This window comes from Ambystoma mexicanum, chromosome 8, assembly GCF_040938575.1.
Source record: "Ambystoma mexicanum isolate Mex_15411 chromosome 8, UKY_AmexF1_1, whole genome shotgun sequence".
Classification (NCBI taxonomy): domain Eukaryota; kingdom Metazoa; phylum Chordata; class Amphibia; order Caudata; family Ambystomatidae; genus Ambystoma; species Ambystoma mexicanum.
Window position 1 is genome coordinate 1,028,412,874 of NC_090929.1, and position 20,411 is coordinate 1,028,433,284.

General features: G+C 45.7%; 1 protein-coding gene across 1 annotated transcript in view; it reads right to left on the bottom strand.

The window, feature by feature from the left end:
• Positions 1-2,562: 2,562 nt before the first annotated feature.
• The window catches only part of LOC138472681 (uncharacterized), a 207,908-nt gene continuing 190,059 nt past the window's right edge, over positions 2,563-20,411 (bottom strand). The window contains exons 3-4 of the mRNA XM_069610972.1: positions 12,010-12,230; positions 2,563-2,821 (exon numbers count right to left, since the gene is read on the bottom strand). Of these exons, the coding sequence (XP_069467073.1) occupies positions 2,625-2,821; positions 12,010-12,230 (418 nt within the window). The 3' untranslated portion in view covers positions 2,563-2,624. The remainder of the gene's footprint in view (positions 2,822-12,009; positions 12,231-20,411) is intronic.

The following is a 20,411-nucleotide window of genomic DNA, read 5'->3' on the forward strand; positions in this document are numbered from 1 at the left end:
GTCTTTTGGTTGGGTCGGTAACTTTTATTCGGACATTTTGTCCGAAACAGAAAAATGTCATCCGCCGGTGCATTGGAAGTAAGCGTACCTGGGAATGGAAGACCATGCTCATGCGGACAGGTGTGAATGTGGGTGTGAGGGGGAGGATGCTTGGGGTGAGCTATCTCAGCATATTAAGAGTAACCATTGACAACTAGTTTTAAATGACAACTGTGGATTACCATTACTTTGTATCCTCAAGAAGATCCAAAGCAACATTTCTTGTGGACGAATAGTAGTCGAATGCTGCAGGGATCCAAGGGTCCACGGATCTGTGGTTTACAAAACATGGTAAGATAAAGTGCCAGATTCTCAAAATGTAACGCAAATGAAAAGAACGCAGAGGATGCGCTTATTTCATTTGCGTTACTTTTAGAATAGAGCAAGTCACTTCATTGCCAAAGGGAGGCTGTGTGGCATAAGATGCACTGGCCAGTCCCCTTACAAACATTAGTGTCGGAAGATGGCTCCCGTCACCCACGTGGGTACTTGGAGTGCATTTCACAGTGGCTGGCCCATAAAGGGTGGTGCTTGTTACATCTGGATGATTTTACACCCCGATTGGGTGCACTGATGAGACGGAGAAGGGGCAGAGTGCGAATAAGATCTCCACCATGCTAACCATCATGTGTGCTCCTCGGACGCCAGCATGAGATTCACAGCGGATGGATTCCTGTAAACCTGGCTTGCACTACCGGCTGGTAATGAGCAGGCAGATTCCACAGGAATCCATGAGTAGACGCCACCAGCCAAGCAAGTATTCAGGCAGCGTTTACATTTCCATGAGATGGGGAGGATATGTTATGTTATGTTATTTTAAAGGTATTTATATAGCGCACCGCCACCAACGGAATTGGTCCCCAGGCGCTCTGGCGGATCTGTAAACAGGAAGGAGGGGGGGTAGGGTTAGTCGGGAGGGGGGGAGTAGGAGAGTGGGAGAAGTGGTATGCTGTTGGCAGCTTCAGCTCGGTATACACCGAGTGCTGGGCTTTGGTGCAAGTATCGGATCAGCGAAACCTTGTGTGCTGTGGGGGCTGTTTATGTGTTTTTGCTGTGGTGTGGCAAAGTTTGTGCGGATTGCTGGGAGACAAATGGTTGTGTGACTTTTGTGTGGGTTAGGTATGCAGAAAGTCGAGGGTTGTGTTAGTGGGGTCTGTATCCTGATGCCAGGTTTGATGTCAGGTACTTCTGGTCCCGTCGTTCGGGCTGTTTCCCTGTGGGTGGGGTTGTTGCTGGTTCCTTATGGGCCGTTTCGCTGTGCTGGTGCTGAGCTGATCCAGCTTTATTGTAGTGAGTATTGTATGGAGTGATATATGAAAGAGTACCTCGCCTTTCCTCTTTCCTTGTCCACTCTGCCTCGTGGACAATGCAAATTGGCGGTCCCCTGCATGCAATTTATGAATGATGCAAAAAAGGGCTTCAGGGGGTCTCTTTTGAGGCACATATGCCCAATATTATGAAACAAAACAATTTGCATTTGAATTACCTTGCAACGTCGGCCCTTGCTCGGATAAAAAATAAGGGTGGTTCAGTGCAAGCACGGAGAACACGTTCTAATGATACAGGTTAAAGGGAGGTGCTTAATTAACAATGATTATTAGAATATAAAACATGTTGGTGCTCCAGATTCAGCACATATGATGTGAACGGCTCGCTTACGCCAACGGGATCAGGCAGGCATAGAGTGACAGTGTGTGTGAAATGCTTTGGGATGGAATCCCAACACAATCAATTTAGGGATGACCAACGGATATGAAGCCCTTCCGGGAAAGCTAAAAAGCCATGTTCCAAAACCACTTCAGTTTCCAATAGAACCCGGCAGATAAGCTCTATATATCAGCTAGGGATCTATAGCGTGATATCAAGCACCTTATTATGTTGGCTGGTGAGTGGGCCAGTGCTTCTAGAGGATGTGTTGCAGAAATACTTCTTAAACAAGGATGAGGTCCAGGAATCAGGGTTTTGAACCACAATGTATATTCTTTTGTCAAAACATTTAGAGCACGATCCAAGTGCCTCTAATGTCAAGTCCCAACCCTTTGCCCCACCAATCTCTGTTTTTTTTCTTTTGAACCCACCAATGGTTGATTATGTAAAATCGCACCTGTAATTTAATATGTTTCCTCAATGTAGTTAGGATTCTACAAACTGGTGCTTATTGAAAGATGCTCTTGTGTACGACATACAAGGCAAATGGCCAAAATTTAAAATCTGAGTTGGAACGGCTCAAACATAACTAATACAGGGTATATAGTTATGTGTGTGTGGGAGGAGGATTGGGATGTACTAGTGTGAATGTGAGAGATACAATGCCCATATGTGTGGGAGTGTGTGAACTGTAGAGTGTGTGGGAGACTAGGGACACAGCATTTTCACTTGTACGAGGTTGGTTTGCATTTAAAGGTCGGTGCATGAGAGACAGTTCAAATGAAATTTTGTTTGTGTGTGTCTGTGTGAGAGGCATTTCCATTTGATGAAGTCATGTTTCTGGTGGCAGGATTGCTTTCAACACAGAGCAGAGACTCATGCAAAACAGGTTTATTTCTACAGGCGTCAGATGGTTACTGCACGGGCAGGGATCTGTCTCACTGTCTACTCTCAATCAGCTTCTTCTCAAAGCAAATGAGCTGTTGAAGATAGCCTTCGTTGGGGCTAATGGCCCTCTTGTCCTTCACGGTGCAAATGGCCTTCACCATGTTCATCTTCCACGAGTACATTAAATAGACCAGCACCAGAGAAGCAGCACGGCTTTCTCCCTTGACACAGAAAACCAGCACCCGACCTGCAAGAGATGCCAGAAAGAAGGCTTAGGCTGCCTGTCCATGAGTAAAGAGCAGTTCCGTGAAAAAACAAGCAAGGTCACATTCAACAGTTTGAGCTTTCCTGTGGATAAGACACGATCCCCCTAGTCATATATTTTGATCAGTGTAACATTTATTGTACTACAATTTTCTGCAAATCAACCCAATAAAATTGATAGCATGTTACTACTATTTTTTTACCTTTCTGTTATAAAAGGGAAAAAAATGAAAATCAAGTGGTTGAATTCAATGTTGGTTAAGAGGTTTGTATCACACCAGAATCCTCTTATTAATTGCATTTAACATATTACCTTTCCGCCAGGTGCTTTTGAAGCAGACAGTTCATCTACATACTTACATACGAATTGTTTTTGTTAGGCAGAAGGGTCTAAAACATTTTTTTGCTGTGATTTAATAAAATAGATCCACTATATTAAGATTTCCAATAGGTCACACATTTGAATGTTACAGAATGGGAAGACCATGTAGGTGATGGATGACCAACAGGAACAACTTTTGAGAAGGGGTCAGAAAATCAAATCAACACCTAACATTCCTTTGCATATCGAGCTAGCCCTGAATGCAGACTAGAGAATAGGTACTTACTGCATGTGTGAAGCGATCATGGGAAAATGGGCCTTTCACCACATGCATGCAGTGAATCCTGGGAGCCCTCCGCTGTGCACAGATGTGCACAACAGTTATGCAGGCCACATCTGCAAAAACCGGTATCAGGTAATAATATCCCCATATATATGGTCGCCGTAAATAATATCGCCGGGAAAATGTTGTGGCGATATTATTTGGGTGACCATATATATGGGGTCAGGGGCAAAAAAAAAATGTTTTTAAAAAAAGAAAAAAAGAAAAGTTTGGGGATTGCGGGGGTGTCCCCGGCATGTTCCATGCAATAATGTCGCCACAAAAAACGGCCATATTTCGGTGATATTTTTGCATGGCGAGATTTTTGTGGCGACATTATTACATGGAACCCAAAAACCTCCACCAATCATGTTTTCTGTTTAAGCCTCTCTGGTGTTTGCCACTGGAGGGTGGGAGGGGAAGGGGACGGAATAAGCATTGTTTGGAAAAAATAATCTGGGTCCATGGGAGCCGGGACTATCCATGCCTTAGAGCACACTGTTTTACTGCATGGGCACAGGGCTACTGCATGGGTGCTGCAGCCCTCCATGTCACAAGACATGGACTAGACATGTGGTTTGCCAAATATCAGAATGTGACTGTAAAAGGAGACAGACTTCTAGACATGTCGTAATTCCAGGGTCTCTTTAAACAGCTTCCCGCAAATCTTTTGTGACCAGGGATGATATCCACATCTATCCATCTGGACTCTTAGTAATATGGGTTTGACTCCTGCTTGTCCTGACACAGTCTTTGGTTCATCCCATCTTTTGCCATGTGGCCAAGTTACTTATCATTGGAATGTTAGAGAGATGATCCGCCTGCCGTTGGGTCCTGTGTCGTCAAGATTGTCCACGATTGTCCACAAGTTTAGATGCCCATATACCAAGTCATGGTGTCTCATCGGAACCCCGTGTCATGCAGTGATTGCCATTATCATTGGATCCCGTGGTGTAGGCTAATCCACAGCATCACTAGATCCCAAGTCTGTCTCTATCCTTAAACCCTTTTTATGTTCTGATCTGCTGTCAGTGACTTCCCTGCAGTAGCATCTCTCTCATTGAATGCCAGGCTGTGAATAGGTGTATCATTGACTCTCAGTGATTATCTTTGTCATTGGATCTATTCTTCTTGCCGTCATCTCTATCATTGGACCCTTTTGTAATTTAGTGATCCTTGGAATTCCTGTTCATGCCAAAATTCTCGACATTATTGGACCTTCTTACCACAGAGATCTGTTTCTATTGTCAAACTGCTTTATTGTGCACTGCTCTCTTTTGCAATCATATCCATTTATCATGCAGCGATATCGGTAATCTGATACCTTCTGCCATTAAATAATCATCATGAGCTTTGTCATGTAGTGATCTCTGTCATTGGATCTCTCTGTCATTCCTTATTATTACATCCCGTTAACATGCATTTATCATTTGTATAGTTTGACGCTTGTGTCATTCGCTGATACTCTCTAATGCAATCCAGTTGTCATATAATAATCCTCTCTATCGTGGATGTGCCTTTTAGTGACTGCATCATTTGACCTACTTGTCTTGTTCTGATTGTGCCTAAAAGGCCATTGTCTTGAATGCAGATATCATCTCCACCGTTAGATACCCTTCTTGAGCAGAGAAGGTCTGTACTGTTGGATGCCTTCGTCATGAAGTCATAACTATCCCTTGATACGCTTATCATGCTGTCATTTTTTCTATCATTGTAGCCTGTGCTACATTTTTATTCTTGTCATCATTAATTCACCATATTGTGCCGCCACTGCCCCTATTAGCAGATCCCACTTTTATGCAATGAACATATATATCATTGGATTCCATTGTCATGGAGTCATCACTGTCATTCTATTCTTTTCACAGTAAAGGGATCCTTTCTTTCATGTTACCCCCTTTTCAACTCATGATGTATTTCATACTGGAGGGCCGTGGCATGCACGGATCTTCTCTTGGATTGGATGTACTTTTATGACACGAGTATCACGACCTCGGCGGTAACCCTTAAATCCGGTGGTAGCGCTATTACCGCCGGATTTAAGGGTCCACCGAATCAGGGCTTCAGCGGATTTCGGCCCAGCTCTTGGCTGGGGGGAAATCTGCCGAAAATTTGCGCTATTACCCCGGCGGGAAATCCGCCGGCGGTAAGAGCGTGAATTTTCCCCATTGAGCCCAATGGGGAATGGGGCATTCCCGATTTGGGCTCAATGGGGAATGGGGACTTCCAAGTCCGCCCAACTCGTGATCCTGCGCTATTAGCGCCAGGGGCTATGGCGGTCGCGCTAATAGCCCCCGCGCTAATAGCCCCCGCGCTAATAGCATTAGCGTTACCGCCGAGGTTGTGATCAGGCCCTTTGTCTGTTATTGGCTCTGCTTGTCATGCATTCATCGTTTCTATCATTGGATTCCCCTGGACATGCAGCGGTCAACTCTTATTGGATGTACATTTCCATCGTTAGATCTCCTTGACACTAAGTGATTGCCTTAATCACTGTGGAACTCTTGTCATGCAGTTATCATTTGACATTGGAAGAAAAATGTGTACATTTACTAACATCCCCCTCCAACAATAACATCATGGAGCTTGAAGTGGAGAAAATGACCGACTGTGAAAGGGATTTTGGTTTTTACGTACTTTGCATTGTAAATCACTGTATCACAGAGTGCCAGTGTGATTTGGAGAATAAAAAAGCTTAGTGCAAGTAAACAAAGAAAAAGGTAAACTAAAGGGCCCCATGCACAACTTCACGTTGGTCGGTGTTGCTTTCTTATAATTACTTCACGCCCCACCTAGTGACACACCTACTGATCCCCTCTGTCACCACCCCACCCATCTACACAATGCAGCTACAGAGTCTTACCCTCCTCACTGCAGTCCTCCCTCCAGATCCCCCCTGCACAATCCCTCACCCCTGTCCTTTTCATCCTGCACAAAAAAGCAGCCTGGCCACTCAACTCGCTCTAACACCTTTAACCGTAACCTCTTCTAGCACCGTGTATCACCCTTGGAGCCCTTCACCCCGATTCTTTCTGTTGCTTCACCGCTAACCTTAATCTCATGATGTAAATTGCCAACTTGTTCTTCAAAAAGACATTCCTTTGTGCATACTACATTGACTCTCATCACCCCCACCTAATCTCCTTTGTATTCGCCATCGCCTTATCCCACTAGGTGCTGGAAGGTTTCTTATCCGATCTCTGAATCTCAACAGCTTTAGCAGTCTGCTCTTCCTGGACCTCCAGGAACCATTTGTCATCCTGAACTCAGATATGAACCTAGATTGGAAGCAACAGAGGGCTGTACATAGGGGACACACTCAAGGGGTTACAAGTAGGAAGCAAGGGTAGCAGAAGAACTGGAACCAGTAAGGGCAGCAGGAGAGGGGTGGGCACCCTAGAGGAGGAGAAGTATGGTTGGGTTGAGGGATCAGCAATTGGTTAAATGCTTTCTGAACAGTAGGGTCTTCAGATCCTTCCTTAAGTGTAACATAGAGGGGCCAGTATTACCTGTTTCCTGTTTTTTTCAGTTCTGTACTTGGGTGCCCTTAGTGGAGTTTCCTCAGAGAATTAATTTGGTCTGTGTTGTGTTGTGCTTCAAGAAGGGCTTGACAACCAGGCTGGGATGAGAGACAAAATGTGCTTGAGTCAATGGATTTGGTTAACCATATTTTTGTAGTTGGATGTCGGCAAGGAGTTCAACCAAAGGTTTCATGCAGAGATTGAAGATAACAGGGCAGAGGTTGGAGTCTTGTGTAACTCTGTAGGCTACTTTGTGGCACAGGGATTTATTGGGGTTTATATGTTAGCCTATGTTGGAGAGGTAAGAGGTGGACCATTGCCGGATGGTTCCATTGAAGCCCATTGTATGACAAACAAGCCGGGGTCCCCTTTGTGTGTAGAGCGTCATCGATAACTTGGATGCTGTCTGTCTCTGTGCTGCATTGTGGTCGGAAACTAGATTGGTAGTCCTACAGGTGACCCTGCTGAGTTAGCATTTGTGCAATGATGATGATGGTGGGTTTCAAGTTAGCCTTGCCGTGGAACAGTTTAAGGAGACTGTTTTCCATAAGTGGTTACATAGGGCCATGCTCTCGTTTTTCGACCAGGCCAAGTAAACATTTCTGCACCAGGTTTAGTTGGTGTTTTATTTCTTTTTTTAATACCAGTGTGCATTTTTGTTAATTGTATTTTTATTTGATCATATCCGTTGCACGTCCTTAGTTTTGGTCCCTCATCTTAGAACCTTGTTGCCACGTGTAATTAATGATCTGGCTTAGTTCTTCCATCTTGTAATCTCCAATGTTCACCGACAGAGACCTTCCCAAATTCTCTGCTACTCTGCCAAAGGTGCTTTCTTTCAGACATCATTTATAGCATGGTTTCTGACATGCATGCAAAAGCTATGTGGATGTTTTTAAACTTTGATATAATACCATCTGAAATCAGGCCATAAGCAACTGTACCAGAGATGGCAGATGTAAAGCAGGCTGATGCCACACAGCAGGAATGCCAGGAGTCATCTAAGACTGCACAAACATTAATAATGTCCATATCTTTACAGCCCTTCACCATCCCTTACTCTGCCCAGGAGTTTTTTTGTATACAATCTATCCCTCAGCTCCGAAGAGGATGTGGCATAAGTGAAGGATTTAGGTTTCCATCCATGACTCCGGTCATGCTGACAGTTGTGTGTTTCCACCAGCCCAGAGTGGCCAATTTCAGCGGGTGTAATTGGAGGATGTCCTATCCCTGTATCCACTTTTTCAGTTTCTGGTGTGTCTCGTACTTCTGCACTCTGGCCTGTGTATCCATACATGTAGTTACATTTTGTCCCATGAGTGTGTGTTACAATCACATTCTGGGGTTCAACAGTAGCCAATGAATGTAGTGGTCCATTTGGGGACCACTCAGTGGCTCACCCTTGAGTGCTGTTCTTCCCCTTCGTAAGGGGACAGCCAATACCAGATCACATGTCACTGAGTGCTGAGAAAGAAGCAGAAGTAGCATCACCTTGCATACAGCTCATCATCGCTATTGTTATTGTTGTGCCCTACAAGTAGGGGCCAGCAGCTGAGGGCACCTTTGCCACCAAACTACACTCCTCATGCAACCCGAATCAGGTCTCAATCCTAGTTCTGTCAGTCATTGCACACCCCAATGTCAACATTTGCTCTCATATGCCCCACTACTCCCTGCAACCTACACTCTGGCTCCATCACCTCCCTTCATTATAATCCAAAGCTTGTCTCACCGCTGAGCAATCCTGAGCGCTGCTGACCATTTTGGCAATGTACAACTTCCCCGGCAGCCATCAGAGACATAGATAGGTGGGCATGGCCTGCAGATTCTCTGGGTACTTTAATGTACATCTATCCGCTAAGCCTATGTTTAAGATTTTCGTCACAATCAATCTGATGGGTTTTGTAGGGCATAACAGTGCGTCAGTGCGGTCTCGTGGAGTGCCTGCTCTGAAAGCCTGCTTGGCGAGGGAGCACCTAAGCACCAGGTAGTGAATATTCGTGGAACAGGACTTGTTCAAGATTTTGAAATAGCTGGGGATGAATGAGACAGGTGGATAGTTGCAAGGGTTTGAGGGATTGGCAGAGGGCTTTGTAGCATGCAGTGAAGTTTCCCAGTTGCAAAAGAGCTTTTGAAGGTAGAGGATAGGTAGGAGCAGGTAATGACTGAAAAGTCTTTGATCCAGGGTTACACAGGATGAGCTGGCTGCTCAGAGGATGGGAACCAGTGCTGTAGAAGAGGTCGAGGAGGAGGGACATACGGCTGAATGCTGGTATGCTGAATATGTAAAACAGAGCTTTTCATTGCATTCCCTGGTGAGCTATCTCACTAAGTGGAGTAGTATAAAGCTGCACAGATTTATAGTATGTCTGCGTATGAATATACTAACAGTACAAAAATATGTTGGCTTTTGGAAGGGGATACCAAGAGATAAACGTAAATGTAGGCTATGTACCGCTCCTATAGAAACTGCTCGCCACATCCTTAGTTGCCGCAAAGTTTTTCTTCTCCAGTCAAAGAAGGGTTATAGAAGACTTCATAGCGCTGAAAATGGTTATTTCACAGACCAATTTTGGTCAGATATCGATATCTATACTGGGAATTCTCTGGTCGTTACTGCCGCGTCATTCTACATATGGAAGTACTTATTGGACAAATGAAAGTCTCTTGATGACATTATTTTGTAAGGGCTGGTTTTTAATGCAAATACTAGTATGATGAAAAGAGGAAATGACAAGTGGTTTAGAGATTAATTGTTGAGCAAGCGCATGGGAAGATTTTATTGATTTATGATGAATTTTAATGGTTGTTATGTTCATTTTTATATCAGAGATCTTAAGTAATGTATCATGTTTGTTGAATGTGTATTACATGTGTATGTGCATTAGGCATGTAATTTGCTATGAGCACTAAATAAAAAAGAAATAAAAATAAGACTGGGTGGGATATCCGGGGGTGTGGTGCAGAGAAGCAACGGACAGGATGGAGGGATAATAAGGCAGTCAGGGTGTCCCTAATTTTGAAGATTTCAGCAGAGAAGCACAATAAAAGGTTGTTGGTAAGGAGAGTAGATTGAGTCTAGGACAGCATGGCATGTGGGTAGAGAGGTGGCGAAGGTGGGAGCCTAAACAACAGAGGAGGTTTGTGAAATAGAATGTTTTAGCAGAATCAAAGGCTGTGGTAACTAAAATCGGGCAGGGGTTCCTTCAAAGAGATAAGATGTCCAGGAGGGCAGGACTTGGGCCATCAGCGAACCTGTACCCATGTATTTCACGTGCTGTCAGATTAGAGGGGTGGTCTAAGAGTGTAGGATGATATGAGAGAGTGTAAGAGTGAGCAGGTGCATGCTAGTCAAAAGAAGAAACCAGAATGGAGTTTAAATCAATAAGGATTAGTCTGATGGTGAGGGCCTGGATAGAGAATGGGAAAGGAAAGATAAGGTTTATTTTGCATTTTTTGAGGGGAAGATGCGGGGAACACGAAAAGTGGAGGAGGCTAGGCATTGGTGAAGTTGAGAAGAGAGTCAGAGAGGTGATGGGGAGGACCATACAAGTGAGGGGTCAGGAGAGGAAGAGATCAAAAGAGTTGCCTCTGTCATTTTGGGTTCAGTCCATTTTGAGGCAATGGGCATTGGAGATAGTTGTGAGGTTAAGGTCTCACTTAATAGGGTCTTCTGTAGCTATAAAGTCAATGCGAAGGTGAATATCAGAAAAGAAAGATTTGGGAGGCCTGACAAATGAGAATGGTATCAGGGGGTTGGAGCGAGGAGTTGAACAGCTCTGTACTGAGAATACCATATAGCGGAAGAGGGGCAGTGACCTTCTCAATCATTGAACTTCATTGCCATCCAGGTATGTTATCATTGGATACACTTGTCATTCTGTAACAGCTTCTATCAATGCAAACCCTCATCAAATTGACAATGTTACTGTATCGGTGGGGAAGTCAGCCCCTAGCTTACAAGAGTTTAAGCCTTCAATATTGAAGAGGTTGCAGGCAGAAGGCAGCACTCTGCCTTGACACTCAGCTCAGGGGTGCCTGATTGGAAAGGGGTGCTACAGCAAGAGACTGTCCAATTTTCTCCTGGGAGAGCATAGCATTTACATTTAAACACTCATTCATACTAATATACCACCCTATGACAAAGACTTCACTGCTCAGCTCAGCCGTTAGAGTGCCAGTTCCTCCATTCATTAGCATTTCTTTCAGAAACTGAATATCCTCTGACTTGGGATGAAAGATGCATCTAATGGACCAAAAGTAGGCGCAACAGTGATTCAGTCTCTTGACCTCAGAGGAAGGTGGGAGTTTGATAGCCCAACCGGTGTTTGGCCCGAATATCATTTAGCTTTAAAAACTGTTATTGAGCCCATTCCCCCTCCCAGGAAATGTCGAGGTTGGCTCTTCCCCTGGCCTGGATCCACTAAGCATATTGTGATTCTCTTGATCGTTGTATATCATTGTTATAATTATCTATGGTTGGATTCCAATGGTATTCATTAATCTCCTGCCATTGTTTGCCTGTGTCATGCTATGGATCCCTTGCAAACATTATTAAAAGTCCAGCAACAGACCAGGGTTAACCAAGTGTGAATATAATTCCACTGTTAGCTGTGTGGGCTTAGAATTGCTTTCTGAATTGAAGTGTGCTAAAACCTTTCGTGAGGCAGTATAGCCATTTACACCTGCAACTCTTGTTGAAACCCACACACTGCCAGTTATAGTTTATTAAAGTGATCTCGAGCAGTAATGTCATCTGAGCCTAGAGCAACCCTTTCTTTCATGTGCCACCATTGCATTATATCATTCACTGTACTCCTCTTTTGTGTACTGTACCTTTGAATAACCTTCATAAAGCGCTCCCGATTATCAACTGGGATATTGTTTGCACTAAAAGACCCCAAAACACATCCATGAGTAGGCCTCCGCCCCCCTTGCCCCACCCTTGAAACAAGAACAGAAGGTTACATTCATGCAGAGTCTGTGTAACTTCACGGCTTCCTTACCTTTTGGTGACCTCAATCCCTGCTCGATAAATTGAGCAGATGGACAGAAAAAGGGGGTGAGATCGAAGTCGCTATCCTCAACTGCTTCCACGCCATAATATTTAATGTTCAGGCACTTGTAGAACTCGGCATCGACCTTAATTTCCCCGGTGCCGTGGGCTGCATTCAGGACGTGTGTGAAGCCCATGATCTTGAGCTTTTCTTTGTCTACAGCTGCAGTTCTGTTAGAAAAGACAATCAAAACTTAGTCAGCATCATATCATGGTTATACCATTTTAGGAGGTGTTCATAGAGTGCAAAAACGTTTGCAATTTGAATGGCATGTTGGTGACGATTTCATGGGACTGGGATCTGCCCAACATGGATTTCCCACTGCACTGCATCCTGTTCTCAGCCTTGTAGCTTTCCCTACACCCCAAGTGTGACCTAGGATTTAGGACCAGAATTCCTGGACCGTGTGTGTTTGTGTTGCAGTTTGCTGGGATATGAATTTTAGTCCCTTAAGTGGGATATCAACAGAGGTGTTGCTGGGGGGGGGGGCGGGTTGAGCGGGCTATAGCCCTGGGTCTTTTGGTTGTAGCCCCGGTTAGAAGCTCAGGGGCTACAACCAAAAGGCTAGCTAGCCCTGAGCCCTGATAGTCCTGACATTAGCGTAGCCCCAGATCTTTTGCAGACCTAGCAACACCCCTGGAAATCGATACAGGCTGGAAGATTATGTCCTCGATTCTTGCAGCACCGTTGAGGAGCTGCCGTGTTGGCTGGCCAACAGGAAGGGTGCAGAGAAGGGCAAGCCCACTGGGACAAGAAGTCCCTTTATTCTGTCTTCTCTGGTGCAGCATGTGAGGAGCTGCACCGGTATGAAGGACTGTGACAGCTGTTCCAGGCAGAGGGAGGGGCTCACCCGGGACCAAGACTTCCCCTGAATTGAGGTGGTCAGCATTGAGAACGTCATCGGGACACTGCTGGGACTCCTGAGGCTTGTGGTTTCTCTTGCTGTTGCTGGCGCCGCAAGTCAGGAGCCACGCTGGTGATAGCCGGGGTGGTCGCTCTGTGCAGCCCAGTATAGAGTCCTTCGGATGTGCCCCTTACATTGAAGGCAAAGTTGCGTTTCAGCAGAAATTTGTTGCTTTAACCCAGCTATCGGCAGCCATTTTCTGTTTCCCCACAGAGGCTTTTGGTCTTGTAAGGTTGCAGTGAGATCAGGTTTTTCAGTGTGCATTCTCCCATTAGGGTAGTCGGATTTGCTAACATTCCACAACAGCTGCTGCTCACTTGCCTAGGGATTAAGAGCACACGCTTCCCCCCCCATTTGGTACATTAGGCAATTTGGGGTGGTAGGATGAGTGGGTCATTTAGTTGGTTTAACATGTCTCAGGTTTCTATATTTCTATATCATATTTACATGATCTGGGTAGAAGTTAAAGGTATTTTGGCTGCTTTGTGAAATTGCACTTTTATCTGTATGTTCACTGGGTGTAGGCATTTTTAAAATCATGCCTGGCATTTAGGTGTGGTTGCAAAGTGGATATTAGAGATTGTGTCAAGCCTTTGAGGCCTTTTTGAATGTGAGTTTGCCTTTTCAAATCGAGAAGCATGTTCTATTTGTTTTTTCTTGACAGGCACTACCTCTATTAATTGGATGGCTCATGATTTGAATTGCCATTTTGACAATTTCTTTCGGAGAGTATCCCGTCTCCTTACCATACAAAACCCACTGCAGATTCTGTACTAGTGCACTTTTGTTTTACCAATTTTCTGCTTCAAACTATGGATGGTAGGTTTGGGGGGCGAGGGATGTGGGTGGTGGGGTGGCTCCTCCTGCATTTTGTTGACAAGGAAACAGGAATAAATGTGTGGTAAAAATCAGTGATGGATAAAAGGTTGGTAAAAATATATGAAACCCTTCCAGTGTAGGACCTTGGATGCCAATGACATAAACAGATCTGTGTGTAATGCAGAGGTTCTTAGACACAAGCATCTAACACCAGCAGTAAGTTTAGCATCTTTAAGACAGGTAAGATATTGCCTTTCAGATGTAGGTGGAGTAGTAGGGCTGCAGTATTTCGGACTTTCTGGAAAACCCCCTGTTACATAGGCCATAATGCATAAGCACAACCAACAGGCGGATATAATGGTGTGTTTGCAGGTGGAAGAAGTAAGATTGTCCTGCCTAAATTACATCTGGGAATACTTATTACTACAAATCTTCCCCCTCATCACCTTACTCACAATATGAGATGTTTCTCACCTTACTAAAGAACAAAGGACCTTGACCGCAGGTTCCTCCCCTTTATCCACTTTTCACCTCTGGGCCAACAAGAAGGCCTGGAACAATCATATCCAACATTAACTCTGTCTCGACCTCACAGGCCCGGAGGGAAGGTTGTAAGGTGACAAGGGAGAAGAGTTGTACTAAGGAGGATTACCAGATGTCATCCAGGTATTATCCCCGACTCACCACCCTCATTTCCTTCCTCACGCTATTTGGACGTACCAGGGAAGAAAGGCCACAGACATCGACAAATGATAAGCATCAATATAATGCCTTATTAATTTATTGTGTGTGCCACTATATCACCTATTCGTCCAGGGAAACAGAATTCAACAAAGCTCTGCCAACCAAGACCTAACCTTGTAATGAATCAAAGAGTTTGAGGAGTTAGCCCAAGTGGCTGCCCTATCAATGTTAAAGTTGGAAGCCAACACTATCAACCAGAATATTCCCACTTCTCAAATGGGGCGACCCTGTACCAGCAGGGGCAAAGTCAAGCCTGCTTTTTCATCCACTGTTGAAATGACTAACCTGATTTACCTGCCTGCTAAAACAATAGCTGGTTTTAAACCTTTTCTATTTTATCCTAAGGTGACAAAGAAGCTCTCATTTCCAAACACTTGTATAATTTAACAGATGTGGCCTCTCATCAGACAGACCTGGGCAGGTAAAATAAACTGGTAATACTAATACATCATCGAGATGCAAGGTAGAGCAGATCTTTGTGAGAAATCCGGGACCTGCTTTTAAAACCAAAGCATTCAGTAGAATGCAAAGATAGGGGGCCTAAAGCAGCAGGCACTGATGTCCCCCGGGTAGCTTATGAATGTAATAGCTACTAGAAACAGTGTTTTGGAGGATAATTGAGAATTCAGCATAGATATTGCCAAAGTCTTGTTGGAATGCATTAAATTTTAAAAAGTAAGTATTTTAGGCGGGTGACAGAACAAGTGATGCACTAACCTTGCCAATGTTGAAAATGACTCCAATGATGCGTTTGTGCTCTGTTGATAATTGTATGTATAGATTGTTTGTACTGTCATTACCACCTCATTTGGCCAAACTAAATACTGCAAACTGTGTTGCTCAACCTCTACACCAAGAGCGTCAGCTGCAACAATTTCTGCAACTTCAACAGGGGAAACAATATTCTCCAGCATTGGATCTTTCATGGTTTGACATGTTTAGAATATTCCCTGTCGTCAGGCCGGGAACCTCTGTATATTTATGAAAAAACATTTTCCCTCAGAAAACCCAACACTTTTGTGTCCTATCGACATCCTTTTGGGCCGCTTACGCAAGACCCAATAGGATGTACAGGATAAATAGCCCCGCCCCTGCGGCTCCCTTCAGATTTCAACCGTCTCTAAAGTAGATCGGATCACCTCGTGTTTCTACTCTTTGTAAGGTTATATTTTCTTTCCCTATGTCGGGGAAAGCGCTGTTCCGTCAGTGTGCCACGTATGGAATGAAGAAAGTGTACGAAGGAGATGGGCACTTGGATTGCCTTTATTGTCTTTACCCCCATCACTCGGCGGACAACTGTGAGGTTTTCAAGGGGTTCTCTCAAAAGAAATTGAAAGACCGTAATTGGCATCTAATAACGTGGCTGAACGAAGGAGGCTACCCTCAGTCGGAGGTAGGGTCAGTGCACAGTTTGACATCGAACAGGCCTAAGTCCCCTGTAGTTCCTCGCCGATCTGTGTCAGCGGAGCCTCTGACAAAGACGCCATGCCCTGAGGAAAAGAGTCGTTCCTCGCTGGGGAAACATCCGGCGAAAGATGCCCCTTCAACATCATTGAAGCATGGTCGTGTGGACCAGGGCCGTCAACAAGGGAAATCTTCCTCTTCGTCTAAAAAGGACAAGAAAGACCCTTCAAGGAGATCCTCCTCAGGAGACCATCATAGGTCTTCCTCGGGTAGAGATTCGACGAAGCACCGGCCTAGAGACTCAAAAAAGGCGGGATCGCCTAAAGAGTGCGTCACAATTACCACTGCCATCAGCGGGAGTCCCGTCGTCAACGGCTTCGCTAACGCCTGCGCAGTCAATAGAGGGAACAGGTTGTTTGTCCAACGGATCTTGGTTTACAGGGCGTAGGCCCGTCAACGGCCTCGGGGATGCAAAATGCTCCCTCTTCAACGTCTCTACCAAATCTGGAATCGCTGTTGTCTTTACAAGTGTTGTCTACGCTCCAATACCTCTTAAGCCAGTTAGATGCAAGACTACTACCCACGGGTACACCTCCAGGGATACCGGTGATGCCTGTCAATGACGCGGCAGGTCCCGCTCCACGATCAACGTCAACGGCTGGTTTGCCGATCTCCCGTCCGGTTAGCAAAGACCCCCCCCTCCCCGGTCACACCCAGAGGAAGGTGAATTGCAAGGTTCTGAGTCAGATCAAGGGCCTAGAGACTCTTTCTCAGACATTTCATCATCACCTTCAAGGGGCCCTAGCTGGGAATCGGATGGAGAAGTGAAAACTCCTAGAAGCCCGGCACAGCCGTCACCTCCAGATGACATCGGGTCTATCACAGCCATGATGGCGAAAGCCTGTATCGAATTTGGTCTGACCCGAGAGGAAAAAAAGAAGGAATGCTTCTTACTTGACCATATGGGGAAGAGGAGAAAGTCAATCTTCTCGGTTCCCATTCTGGACCATGATTGGCAGGAAGGCTTGCGCACCATGCATCATCCATTTTCGGAGCCTGCAATCAAGGGCAGGTTAGAAAATAAGTTTAAAGCCCTGGACTCTACACCTAAGTGTTTGACCGCGCATCCCTCACCGAAATCAGTAGTGTCGGCGGCGACTGTCAGAAAAGCGAGGTCGCAACACAAGTGCACGACACCTCCGGACAGTGAAGCTAGAAGGCAGGATGCCTTTGGTAAGAAAGTCTTGGCAGTGGGAGCGACGACGGTCAAAGCGGCTAACTTGTTAGCTATCATGGCAAGATACGACCGTGAAATGTGGCATCCCTTGGCCCCAATCTTGGAACCCCTGCCTGAAGAGCACAGGAACACAGCCATGTTACTGGTGCGTGAGGGGGAAAAGGCATCAAACCACTCTATCAACATCCCTGTGGATTTGGCAGAGTTCGTATTCAAACAAATAAATAATGGAGTGGTGCTAAGAAGGCAAGCCTGGTTAAAATGTACAAACTTTAGGCCGGAAGTCCAGTATAAAGTGTTAGACATGCCATGTGAAGGTGAGCAGTTGTTCGGGGAGAAGGTCGACGACGCCCTTAAAGGCATGAAGGAAGATTCCGATACGGCAAGGTTGCTGGGGGCCTTACAAAGTGGACGAGCTTTTAGGCCTTTTCGCCCCTTCCGCAGAGCCTTGGGGAATTCCCAGTTTGCTGCATCCAGAGATCAGAGTTTCAACAGATCATCATACTCCTCCCAAGGGTACAGGCAAGCTGTCCAGGCGACACGAAGAAGCTGGGATTTCCAGGGGTCCAGGAGGAGAGGAGGACAGTCTTCGTCCACCAAAAGTAAACAATCAAAGTCTCATAAATGACAATCTTCAGGACGTCCTGGGAGGCAGAGTGTCCTGTTGCGTCAACGAATGGAGGAGTATAACATCGGACCGTTGGGTGTTGGTAAAATTAGGCCACTCTTTGCAGTTCAAGACCATGCCGTCTCAAATTTCACCTGTGTATTCGGCGCAATCCCATCTTCACACATTACAGCAGGAGGTGGTGCTTATGCTGCGAAAAGGGGCTATAGAATTTGTTCCGGTGGCCGACAGAGGCCTGGGGGTTTACTCCCATTACTTCATGGTCAAAAAACCCACCGGCAAGTGGCGACCCATTCTAGACCTTCGAGCTCTCAACAAGACTCTGCAATGCCTGAAGTTCAAGATGCTTACGCTTCAAGAGGTCATCCGATCGATACAACCGGGGGATTTTCTGGTGTCGCTGGACTTACAAGACGCATATTTCCACATACCCGTGCGTCGACGACACAGTAAAATTCCTAAGGTTTGTGGTGGGTCAGAGTCATTACCAGTTCAAGGTGCTTCCATTCAGCCTGAAATCGTCTCTCAGGACATTCATGAAATGTTTAGCTCCGGTGGCAGCATGGCTATGAAGAAAAGGTTACCACTTCTACCCTTACCTGGACGAATGGCTAATAAGAGGCTCGTCGCCAGCAGTGACGCAAGCAAGCCTAGAGGCCACCATACAACTACTACAGCGGTTAGGCTTTGCAATCAACTTCGAAAAATCTTTTCTGTCTCTCTCAAGGAGCTTGGTGTTTTTGGGTGCGGAGTTCCAGACTCACTCAGGACTAGTAAAGCCTTCCTTGGAGAGAGTTCAAAAACTCAAACAAAGAGCGGAGGAGTGGAGAACTGGCACCAGGATGTCAGTCATAAAATACCTGTCGCTGCTAGGAGCCATGGCGTCATGTATTCCGCTAGTGAACAACTGTCGTCTCTTCATGAGACCGATAGAGGAATTTCTGGCAGACCAATGGTCTCAAAGTCACGGATTGTGGTCTGACAGGTTGAAGATCAGCTGTGAGCTTCTAAAAGCGCTTCAGTGGTGGCAACTTTCAGGCAATCTGACAAGAGGAATGCCTCTGCTGGAACCGGAATTTCAATCGACAGTTGTGACGGATGCATCTCAAACAGGATGGGGAGCCCATCTTGGGTCCCTGCAAGTTCAAGGCCGATGGTCCCCAGGAGTCGACCCTTCACATCAATTTGCTTGAACTAACAGCAGTGCGTTGGGCTCTCAAGTCGTTTTTGCCGTGCATACAGGGATCAGTGGTGAGAATATTAACAGACTATATGACCACGATGTTCTACCTCCAGAAACAAGGGGACACCCGTTCCAGAACACTCTCGAGCAAAACCCAGAAATTATGGCATTGGGCCCTCAAACAAGGAAGAAGCATAGTGGCGTACCATCTACCAGGGGTGAACAATGTACAGGGAGACTCTCTCAGCAGAGAGATGAACCAACTACACGAGTGGGAGCTGAACGATCAACAAGTGTCGAGCATTTTCAGGAAATGGGTTCGTCCTTTGCTGGATCTTTTCGCAGCCCGGGAGAACAAGAAGTGCAAGCAATTCGCCAGCAGATGGCCACAGCCCAACTTGCTGGGGGATGCATTCTTTTTCCTGTGGACGGGCAGCTTCGTGTATGCGTTCCCTCTGTTCCCGCTCATTCGACGAATCCTCTAGTGGATTCACAAATTTCCATGCTGTGTGATTCTAATAGCTCCCCACTGGGCAAGACAGTTGTGGTTTTCAGACCTACTCCAGCTATCTGTGGCAGAGCTAGTGAGGTTTCAAGAGACGCTGGACCTTCTATCCCAAGACAAGGGAGCGATTTGGCATCAGGACCTGGCTCCCTCAGCCTGACAGCTTGGCTCCTGACTTCTCCGAGTTTGGCTCCCTAAACATTTCTTCAGATTGTCGCCAAATTTTGGACGCGGCGAGGGCTCCGTCCACGAATGTTTCATATGCATGTAAGTGGAAGAGATTCTGTGTGTGGTGTAGGGATCAACGGGGGGTGGACCCGGTAAACATCTTGTCAGAGCAAGTTCTGCCTTATTTGCCACACTTGCCGAAAAAAAGGATTGTCTTTCTCCTCCATAAAGGTTCACTTAACAGCCATTTCAAGGTTTACCCGAAAAAGGCACTCGACTCCGTTGTTCAGTGACCGACTAGTCAAGCATTTCCTGAGAGGGTTATTTCGAACCTTTCCTCCGGCCAAAAAGTTCCCTTTTAGTTGGAGTCACAATCTGGTGCTGTCAGGGCTAATGAAGGCTCCTTTTGAGCCTATGTCGTCATCACCCCTCAAATTTTTGTTGTGGAAAATTGCTTTTTCGGTAGCTATTACTTCCACAAGAAGACTGTCAGACCTGTAATAGCTGGTTATTGATCCCCCATACTTGCGTTTCTTCAAAGACAAGGTGGTGTTGGCAACTAACCCTCATTTTATACCAAAGGTTCCAACTACATTCCACAAGCACTCTTCGATTGTGCTACCAGCATTCTTCGCTTCGGCTGCTTCTTTCACAGAAAAAGCTCTCCATACGTTGGACATCAAAAGAGCATTGAAGTTTTATCTGAGTCGTACTCAAAAATTTCAGGCGTACGAGACAGCTGTTTGTGGGTTATGGGCC